General features: G+C 35.5%; 1 protein-coding gene across 1 annotated transcript; it reads left to right on the top strand.

Moving 5' to 3' along the window:
- Nucleotides 1-4268: 4268 nt before the first annotated feature.
- On the top strand, nucleotides 4269-11153 carry LOC122606197 (NADH dehydrogenase [ubiquinone] 1 alpha subcomplex subunit 13-A). Its single transcript, XM_043779157.1, has 3 exons — nucleotides 4269-4541; nucleotides 10682-10753; nucleotides 10829-11153. Exons 1-3 carry the CDS (start codon nucleotides 4327-4329, stop codon nucleotides 10971-10973), a joined length of 432 nt encoding a protein of 143 aa, XP_043635092.1. The 5' UTR covers nucleotides 4269-4326; the 3' UTR covers nucleotides 10974-11153.
- Nucleotides 11154-11515: the final 362 nt, after the last annotated feature.

Raw genomic sequence — 11515 nt, 5'->3', positions numbered from 1 at the left:
AGAATCATGCATTAACAGTTTGAATCAGAATGGTTGCACATACGGTCCAAGAGCATAAGAGGTGGCAAAGCAAACTTTCCTGGAGAGCCCTCAGAAAATAGCTTTATCAACCATAGATCATTCTCCTAATGGAGCCAGAGGAGCTTCAAGGCTCTCCCCCCGTTATCCTCGTGTAATAGGCTTCAATGGACTCTCCATCCCCTAGGTCGGCTTTGGTAAAATACCCCTTTCTCAAAATTCCCCTAAGATCCTGGCTCTACAATTCTTCCCTCGAATACATCCTAACATAATGTCCAAACTCAGCAATCGACAGCTTCCTCTGCTGTCCCCCACAATAAAACCACACAATTCTCTCCTCAAAAATATCCTTCACTTTCCCTAATTCCTTCTTCAATTTCAACGTCGAATAGAGTTCCAAGCATAACTCCCGGTAAGCGGGTTCACGGTTACCAAACACCCGATGCCAAATTTCAGAATTCACATCATGCCCTCGAGTTCCCCTATTCCCAACTCTCATACTCATAGAGAACCACTTACATATGTCTTCTTGTACCCCATATAATTGAGCCTAGACAGGAGGTAACCACCTTGGTGGACAAACGACATGCTTAACAAGCTTAAATAATTTATTCTTGTAGTTGTTCTTCTAGGGCTGCCTAACGCCCTCAAATTGTAGCCAAGCATGCCTCTCATTCATTTGATCTGGAAAGAAATTAAGTGGCACCTCCACTTGCTGCCCAGGAGTTTTGGTAGGCACATCAGCGACTTCACTAAATTGGCCCTCGCCCTCCTTTCGCTTAGCAGATGGATTCCGCATTCACAAACATTAAAGCGAGTAATCGTAAGTATGAGGAATGCAAAAATGGAACCATGTTTAATTAAACGAAAATTTTGGCAAGGAAGTTCCCCCACTGCGGCGCAGTGGGCATGAGCTACCCTCACAGCGACGCAGTGGGGCTAAAGAGACAAAACGGGTCGAGGGTTCCCACGGCGGCGCAGTGGGACCTCACACCCCTCACTGCGGCGCAGTGAGGCAGAAAAAGTTGACAACACTCTTATTGTTCATCACGACTTGCCATAGCAAAATAGAGGTAATCAACAAGCAATTTAGGGAATTATGCAACAATAATCTCCAAATAAATCAACAGAAACATCCCCACACTTGTTCATCCCAAATCCCCATATTTTCCAAAACCCTAATTTCAAAATTAACATAAAAATTGGATGAAGAAATGATTAAGATGAAAAATTTAACACCCAATTAGCTTCTATTGCCCACTAACATCCCTTAATTAATTCGGAAATATAAACCCTAGAAATTGAAAATTCACAATAAAAGAAAAATACAAAGAAATAGACTAGAAAAAATTACTCCTTTTCCCATTATGCAATGTAGATAGATGATAATCTAGAAGAAAGATTAAAGATGGAAGATTTTATGTGAATTAATGAATGCAAGTAATGGGGTTTTTGTTCATGGTTTCGGTTTTGAGACAAGAGAGATAAGAATTTTAAGATGAGAATGAAAAATAACCCCTTTGACCCCGTTACTTGTTGACTCACCTGGCATCTTACTACGGCGCAGTGAGGAATGAGCACTCCCACTGCGGCGTAGTGGGAAGATTTTCATCCGTGGGTCGTGGATTCGGGTTGCTGCTCAGTTAGGGAATCCCACTCCCACTACGGCGCATTGGGGGGAATTTCTAGCAAAAAAAAACTATTTTGAAATTTTATGACCAAAATCAAGATAAACTTACCCGTATCCGCTTCACATTGAAATCACACCTGCACTTCACTAATAAAACAAGATGAATTCTTTTTTTCTATCTTGATATATATTTTTTAGAAAATCATTATAAGACATAGTAGAATTAGAGATGCGATTAAGAAAAATAATCTAGTGTATAATTTTGGAGGATGTAATTAAGAGTTAGTGAGATAAATTGTCTATGTAGTTTACTCAAAAAATCACGTTTCATCTCTGCGATTCGATAACTTCATTAGTAGTCTTTTATATGCGAATAAGTTTCGTGTTTTGTCCTTTGAGTTGACGACTGCCATCTCTCCTCGCGTGCCTCCCACGTGAGGAGTATTTTTGTAATTTCTAAAATAATAAGGACCAAACTTGATCTTTTTAGCTATCACATCTGACCATCAAATTTCCACGAACACCTTTGACCATCAAGTTTTTTTACTACACCATTTTTAGTTACCAATAACAAACCATTTTTTCATCAAACTGATTCGATCCATATGTATATAATATCGGCTGTATCCGCCGATATCTCGGTATCGGGATCGGGATCGGATGCTCAAAGAGATGACATGGGTGGGATCGGCTCCAATATCGGCCAACGCTAGTAAACCATGGGATATCGGTCAATATCGGTCAAATTCGGCTGAGGTCAACAAAAGTCGATTTTATAATTGTTTTTTAAAGGTCTTTAAAAGAAACCTTTTTCAATTAAATAAACCCTCTATGTTTAAGTTTAAAGAATTATGTTAATGTTTTAAGACAATTATTTTTATATTTGAATAATTATGTATCGTTTTTCGGCAATTATGTAAAAGTTTCAAGTTTCCTAGATATATTTAATATTCTATTACATATAAATTCATAAATTATTATTTTTACATATAAATTTCCCGATTCGATATCTCTCCAATATCTTCTCGATTTTTTAAAAATTCCTGTCTTCCCATCTTGTCGATCTGACCCACCAAATTTGAGATTTTTTAAAAGATTAAAAGGAAATAAGAGAGGAAGAAAAGGTGGGGAAATTACCCTCTAAATTTGCTTCTAACATCTTTACATTCAAAAATTGGATGATTTCGGTCCCCTTCCCTTTCCCTTCTTTATTACGAGTACATTATATACTATATGAAATCTAAATGTACGAATTCGCGTGCCAGAATTTTTTATTTTTTTAAGTTTTTTATTATTTTTTTCGCTGATGTCATTTTTTTTTGTCTTATTTAAAATTTTTTTTTTTTTTCTAGGATTATATACTTTTAAAGTTTCTTATTTTTACCACTTAAGTTTTGAGTTCTTAACTTAGTCTAACTTTTTGTATACAAATATAAGTTTGTATACTTTTAGAGTTTCTTATATTTAACACTTAACTTTTGGGTTTTTTTTTTACTTTAGTCTAACTTTTCGTATACAAGTATAATTTAGTTTCTTATATTTAACACTTAACTTTTGGGTTTTTTTTTTTACTTTAGTCTAACTTTTCGTATACAAGTATAATTTACTTTTAAATTCGAACTTATTTTTACCACTTAACTTTTGAGTTTTTTTTTTTAACTTTAGTCTAACTTTTTTTATACAAACTTAAGTATAGTTTAGTTTTAAAGTTTTTAATTTTTAGTAATTAACTTTAGGTTTTTAACTTTAATCATCAAATCTTTTTTTTTTACTCTCTATCTTTTATTTCAACGCCAACGGATTTTTATTTTTCTTATTTTTACAACATATACCAAATTTTCTTTTGCTTTCTCTTTTTGTACCTTTATTTTTTTAACTTTTGCCAAGAAAGTTTCATTATCTTACTTTTCACCACATAACTTTGTTTTTTTTAATTTTTTTGTCAAGCATAACTTCTTTACTCTTTCCACTTCTGCAACGAAACTTTTAACCATTTTACTTTTGGTTACATAACTTTACTTTTTTTACTTTTTGCACGAAATTTTTGTTTTATTTATTTTTAATCTTTCATCTTTCTCACTTTTGTCACAAAAGTTCTATTCTTTAACATTTTAAGTTTTCGCCCTTATACTTTTTTTCACATAACTTTTGTTTCTTTTACTTTTAGCACAAAAGTTTTTGTTTTTTTTTTGTTTTTACTTTTATTTTTCTAACTTTTGCCACGAAAGTTTCATTATCTTACTCTTCATCACATAATTTTGTTCTTTTAACTTCTCTCAACCAGTAACTTTTGGCTCTTTCATTTTTTTCACACAACTTTTAACCTTTTTACTTTTTGTAACATAACTTTAATTATTTTACTTTTGGCACGAAAGTTTCAATTTCATTACTTTTTTCGCATAAATTTATTAAAGTTTTCATGCTTTTACTTTTTGCAACTATCGCTTTCGTTTCTTTTACTTTTTAAAAGAAAGTTTTGTTTTTACTTACTTTTTATACTTTTATTTTTTTAACTTTTGTCACGACATTTTACGTGTCGTTATTTTTCCCGGGGAACGCCCGGGTACAAAATCTAGTTATTAACGAAAACTAAAGAACACAAAGTTTGACGCCTACATACAATAAATCCCTAAAATCCCCTATTTCACCACCGTTTGGTTTTGTGCGAGGCAAAAAGGATGACAGAAGCGTATATCAGGAACAAGCCAGGTATGGCGAGCGTGAAAGAGATGCCGTTCCTTCAAGATGGGCCACCTCCGGGGGGGTTCGCTCCGGTCCGTTACGCTCGCCGGATCCCATCAAAAGGTCCAAGCGCTGTCGCTATATTCCTTGCTGCTTTTGGTGCTTTCTCTTGGGGTATGTATCAGGTCGGCAAAGGCAATAAGATCCGCAGGTACGATTAGATCTGGTGTGATTTTTATGAAATGTAGTTTTTGATTAGGGTTTAGATACGATATGTTTGTGATATATCTAAAAAATAAAGTGAATTATAAAAAAATTCATCTTGTCTTGGAAACCTCAGGATGGTTGTGATCAAATAGCCCCTTAGTCCCTGTTAGTTTTTATAACTCTGTAAGTAAATGATTTGGCATTTATGATATCGGTTACTTTGAATTATTTGAATGTATACTGGAATTTAGTGTACTTTTTATTAACGGGATCCAGTTCTAGGTTATGTGACATACCACTGTCTTTGTAATTGGTATCTTTGATGGTTCTTGCGTATCTTGACAGGCCTACTTTCATTGTTGACTTTATTTTTTTGAACTAACCTGAAATAATAAACCTTCCAGACAACTAAGCTGACATATGTTGGTATTTAGTCGCTGTAAAATATGATTCGATTAAGAAGATATTAGCGCTTTTCTCAGTGTTTCAAAGTTCCATCGGCAATGTTACACTTGATGTTTAATCTGGAAAGAATCAAAAGTAAGGAAAAATGAAAAATAATTCACTCTTATATAGTTTTATGCCAGACCTTTTCTTTTTATCTGTGTTATTTATCTTTCATAGTATAACCACCTTATTACATGAAGCTTGGCTTTGCTAAGAAGGCTAATAATATTTTAAGAGTGTCAGGACCAATTCTGACCTATTCTTTTTGAATATCTCCGTTTTTATCTGTTAAATATAAAATGATGATGCTAAAATCACTTTACTAGATGCTAATCATAGGTGACAAGATAGATAATGTGTTTGGTAGTTTGCTAACTCTCTTTTAATTTGTGTTTTGAGTATCTCACAATATTTGGTTTTTTGTAGTCTCTTTAGTAGACAATGACTAAAAGATTCAGAGTTTTCGATGAAGACAATGTGACTGTTATTGGATATATGATCCCAGTTACCAAAACTACTTGTGTATACTCGACAGATGCTATATATACATTAAGCTTACTTTTTTTATATGTTAATGTAGTTTGTAGTTTTGGAAATCTACACCTCTACTTTGCAAGCGCAATATCAAGTATATTTGACACTTATAATTATAATTGAGGAACTATATGTAAGATACAAACCACATTGTAGAATCCAGACTAAATCGAAGTTAAGTTTGGTTTTCTTTGGTTCGACATTGAGTTGGTTCGGATTATTTGTTTCCATTTTTTTGCACCGTTAGGTAATAGATTTCATGTGTGTGGTTTGGTTAAAATTGAGTTTACCGAACGGTATCTTAGGCTTTATAACTTGATAATTTGGGGAAGGTGAGTTGTGAAGATGAATGAAATTAAGCCTGTGCGAAACAAGATTCAGGTATGAGATCAACTAAATTAGATGTCGAAAAGTTTGATGGTAAGAGACTAAGAGTGATATTGCTTTTTGGCATGTCAAGATGAGAGCTCTCTAAATTAAACCTTGTGATATTAAGCTCAAAAATGGTTTCTAGTGTAGTCTCTTAGATGTGTGAAAGTAAGAAACATTGCAGTTTGGTTTCTCTAGGTCACATTGGCGACCCTGAAGAAATTGTGGTGCTTTGGTAATGTGAAATTGGTATCCCATGCTATCTACCACTTGTGTGGGAACACTTTTCCATTCAAGCTCAGTATAAGTCACTACACATCATCATTGATCAATTATGTCTCTACATCGGTGGGGGTTCTCTAAGCTAATATCCGTTGTCTTGGGTTTAGTATTGATGGGTCAAGTCGGGTCATGATTTAGCATGGGTCGAACAAAGATGGAAGTGGGGTCTGTTAAGTAAGTAGATTAATATTAGTATGTTTAATATTGTTAGTATTAGTAAGTAATTTAGTAAGTTCTAGTCATATTCTAAAGTTAGGCTTTAGGATGGTATTGCAAGATATGACAAGAAGTTCAGGCATGTGCAGGGAGAAATGGTCCAAATTGATCGGGTTTATTGGAATTTCGTGGAGAACGTGACCCTGTAGTTGTTTGTTTTATGTTTGTTTGTTTCTTTATAAATAGCACTAGAAGTAAATAGTACATGTAACCCACTTTTCTGGAAGTAATTTTTTTTTTTTTATATTTTCTCTTATCAAGTTACATCATATACATATATAAGTGTGCGTGCGAGTAAGTAAAGGGGCCTCAAACAAACCGTCACACGGTAGAAAGCCAGGTGTCGAAGGTAAGAATCTTAAGATCTAATTGGACGAGGTAGGGATGATTTACTTCAAGGAGCAAATATCTTTCTATCCAATGAAAATACTTAATATTAGGAACCATGATGCCCATGGCAGGCTCAAAGAATGCAAAGTCGTAGTTGAGAAAATAGAATAAAAAAACAATATTCAAGAACAAACATGTTGCCATTCGTATGACACCTTGACATACTTTACAAAACTTGTGTTTTTACACATTATGGTCTTTCACAAGGTTATATGCAGAGGTAGTGCTATTGCTATTGCTATTTATCTTGTTAACATGCATCATTATTAGCCATTTGACACTTAATTTGAAATGTCAATGGAGCTTTGATCGGAGGGCGTCAACATATAGATTGGCTATCTATATGGTGGTGTGAAAGGGTATATCCTTTTAGGTTATGGAGACGTGAATGACCAAAGATCATCATAGGTGGAGTATGTAATGATATGAATCCATCCCACAATAGGCTTGCATTAAGCCATAAACTAAGTGTAGAACTCACTCTGTAAAGCTAGCTCAAAGGAGGAGTGAACACATAGTCTTATAAACCACCAACCAATCTCACACTTGGTAACAACACCCCGTCATTTGAAGAGCCAACGTCCTCTTTGGTGAGGGTTATGTTGGTCACGGTTGGCACACTACTTTTGGATCCAAGCCACCACTCCGAGCTCGTTGGTCATGGTTGGCGACCTTTTTACGGGTCCAAGCCTTGGTTTTAAAAGGCGATAGGCGCACAAAAGCGATATGGTCCATTTCGGAAGCGCTAAATGCAAAAACGGCGAGCTTTTCGTATGTGAGGCGCACACTTATGAAAAAAAAATTATAAATTATTTATATAGTAATTAGAACACAAAATACCAAAACACCGTTATTAAGATCCTCGTTTAAGTCCGGTTTTGATCAAATTTGTTGTTTGAAAAAAAAAATTCCAAAAGATTGTTGGTCTCGTTGAGGAAAAAGAAAGAAGAGATCAATTTTGTTGAGAATGATAAGGTAAGAAACAAAAGATTATTTATTTATATAAAAAAAGTCCTCTTGTGTACAAAAAGCTCAAGTTTTTAATGCCTGGGCTCACAAAAAAGCCCAAAAGGCGAGTGCTTTTTCTACACCCTGCGCCTTGTGTACTAGAAAGCTCGAAGGCTTGTGCTTAGCGCTCACACGCACTTTTTAAAACCAAGGTCTAAGCCACCACCCAATGGGCCATCACTCGAGTGTTGGAACCTATGATACCAATTGATACGAACACATCCCATAATAAACTCGCATCAAGCCATAGGCTAAATGTAGAACTCCCAAAAGCTAGCTGAAAGGAGGAGAGGACACCTAGACTTTATAAACCACCAACCAATCACATACTTGGCCCATGTGGGATCGTAACAGATTACTTTGGTGCTCAATTAGAGGCACGAGCTTCAATTTACCATCCTCTAAAAGATTATGAATTGGAAAGGAAAAGGAACACGTCAAGAAGACATTAATAAATGAGTCAGGTTTTAATCATATTTCAATCACTGATGACATAGTTGCTTATATATCAATAGAGAAAAATGGGTTCATGCTATGAAGGATGAAATGAACTCGTTGCTCAAGAATGAGGCTCAACTGCTAATTGATAAACCTCCAAGGAAGAAATTGGTTGTATGTGGTTATGTAAGCTTAAATTAGGAATTGCCGGTGTAGAAGAGCCTAGATATAACGCAAGACTGGTTGCAAGAGGCTTTAACCCGTGGGGCTTGAATAGATTATAAAGAGGTGTTATACTATTTGGGTGATTCTAGTGTTAATTGCATGTTATTGTTTAATGTTAATACAAGTAGATGTGAATACAACTTATATTCATGGCCAAGTTAAATGAAGAAATCCACTAGCTCTGATGCACGGAAACTCCCAGGAGCCACCGTACCCCATACCGGAAACTCGCCGGGGACGGAAATGCCTACGGGGACGGCTTGGGGACGTTTCTTGGCCGCTTCAAAAAAATTGGAGACGTTCCTTGACCGATTCTATAAGTCAACAGGCGAATCTTGTACTGTTTCTAGTTTTGGGGACGTTTTTTAAAAGTTCCCAGCAGTCCAGGAGGAACAGAATCTGTTAATCGGAGTCGTCGTACCACAGTTCAATAACGCATTTCAGGAGAAGAAAGAGAAACAGTAAAGAATAGATAGCGGCGCTGACCTATTTTATATATGAATAGGTGGTGGCGGTTGTTGGTGGCTGATGGTGGTCACTGATGTTGGTGGCTATGGTGATTCCATGGTTGTTAGGGTTTATGGAGAAGATGGAGAGATGAGAGAGAGAGAGAGGTATCAATATCAGAATATATATATATATATAAATATATATATATATAAATATATATATAAAAGATACAGTATATAAAGAAAAGTACAGTCGTCGTAACCGCCGGTGTGTTTTTAAGAGAAAGAGTACAGCTAGTCTTTTTTGTCTTGGAATGATACATATAAATATTTAATTCTAATTTGCCTTTATTTACGGAGTATTATGCATGCGTATTTATGGAGTTCAAAAAAATTGTAGGCGTGTCATATTTTATATCATATGCGTGTCAAAAAAATATATTTTGGGTTTTGTGCTACATTATCTATAACTAGTACGGTACCCGCGCAATGCGGCGGTGATGGTTACGGTGGTCTGGTGGTGTTAGCAACAGGTGGTGATGGCGTGACTATTGGTGGTGGTGGTGGTGGCGGTGTCGAATGGTGTAGGTTGATATAAATGTAATTGATGTAGAGATAATTGATCTAAAGGGGTAATGGGATATTTTAAAAGATAAGGGACCAATGGTGTAAGTTAATTCATTAAAGGTATAATGGTCATTTTGCATCCTTTTTTTAACTTTTCAACAAAGGTGTATAGTCTTTATATAGAAGTATAGAAGTATAGATATATATTTATTTATTTTTATGTATTTATTTCCGTACCCATGCCGTACCCGTTTCTTGATTTTTTGAGTTTTGCTGTTTCCCGTTCCCGTACCCGTGCAACAACTTGTTAGTACACAATGGTGTTGAAAGGTTTTTTCTGTTTATAAATATCTTCATTCATGGGCTTAAACAATCACCAAGACATTGATTTGAAAGTTTTGACCAACTAATAATTGCTCATGGTTTCAGTATGTATAACTATATCAATGGTTTATGCTATAAGCAGTTTCATGGAGATGGTTACATATATATCCGTTCTTTAATATGTAAATGAGAAAGATGTTCCCCTTTTACTAGCTGGGTACTTTAAGAAAGTTTGTAATATTTGTAGAGTGTGTGATAATGATTCATGAACATATTAAGAGTGTTGTTTTTGACTTGTAATAGTCCTAGCTAATGTATATTTCTATGCCTCTGACCAAATTTGACTTGGCTCTAACTCCCTACAATTTAGAGAAAGTGCAAATTCTTACTATACTTGAATTGCTTTAACATGTAAACATGCTTGACACCAAATAAGTTGAGGCTAGAATTGGAAATTATATTTAAGAGATTCGGGCGAAGTATGTGAATATGAGCTGCTTCATACATATATTAGAGATTACTCATTGCTAAACATGACCAAGCTATCCAGAATTAGACATTAGTATAACTGAAATGAGGGGTAAATCAGCAAAGCATATTTAAAGTTGCTCAGCTGTTAAATGACTTGGATTGTTCTTTCTCTCTTGGGAACCGATTTTTTTTTTTCCAGATGTTGTAACAGGTCCTAACTGAAGCTTCTAGGGTTATCCTGTCTCCGGATTGATGTCTTAACTCTTAAACCATTGTTGTTTTGGTGTCCCTATTGGGCATTGTTATTTTTGCTTTGTAGTTTTATAATGTTTATTTTCTATTGAAGTCTTCATGTCAAGACTCAAGAATGTCAACAGACTATATGTATAATCATTGTATAATCTGTGTTCGTCTTTCCATTTAGGGCTATAAAGGAGGAAAAGTATGCTGCCCGGAGGGCTATTTTGCCCATGCTTCAAGCCGAGGAGGACGAAAGGTAAGCACGGGTGCTATTCTTTTCTTCTTCCAGCCCCAGGTGTGTGAGTTATAATTTGGTTGAACTTGTGTTCAGATTTGTGAAGGAATGGAGGAAATACTTGGAGGAAGAGGCCCGGATAATGAAAGATGTGCCTGGATGGAAAGTTGGTGAGAGCGTCTACCACTCCGGAAGATGGATGCCTCCTGCCACTGGTGAGATGCGACCTGAGGTTTGGTGAGGTGTTGCGTTATCAATCTGATGATTGATGGGTGGTTAATTTGATGTCAGTTGTATCACATGCAAATACTTTCTTGAAAATAAATCCCGGATCAAGTCTTGGTACTTTCAAATGAGACATTCATTCTGTTGAATCCAAATGCTGTACCTTTATTTGGCAATCTGCAAATGCTGTTACAAATTCTTGGTCTCTCATCATTTTATCATTTTGACGAGTACCTTACCATACTTTTTAAAATCACTAGCAGTTTAGACTCATTTTGGTCAAGTTTGGCAAGAGCACTAAAACTGGTACTCAGCGGGTACTACTATAGCTAAATTATTAAAAGAAACCAAACTCTTTGGTAACAGCTTCGGGTATCAGTCCTGATAGCAGCAGTCCTAATAGCAGGACACATTTAGGTAGCAAAGTGATGCAATCAATTTTGTGCCCACATGAGTTTAGAACTTTGGGCATTAGTCCACATAACTGCGAATATTCCATAGCATATTGGTGCGATGAATTTTATGTCTGAACTTAGAATTGATAATGCGCTTAAAAGC

This window comes from Erigeron canadensis, chromosome 6, assembly GCF_010389155.1.
Source record: "Erigeron canadensis isolate Cc75 chromosome 6, C_canadensis_v1, whole genome shotgun sequence".
Taxonomy (NCBI): domain Eukaryota; kingdom Viridiplantae; phylum Streptophyta; class Magnoliopsida; order Asterales; family Asteraceae; genus Erigeron; species Erigeron canadensis.
Note: the sequence above shows the minus strand (reverse complement) of the source record. Positions and strands in the feature narration are given on the sequence as shown.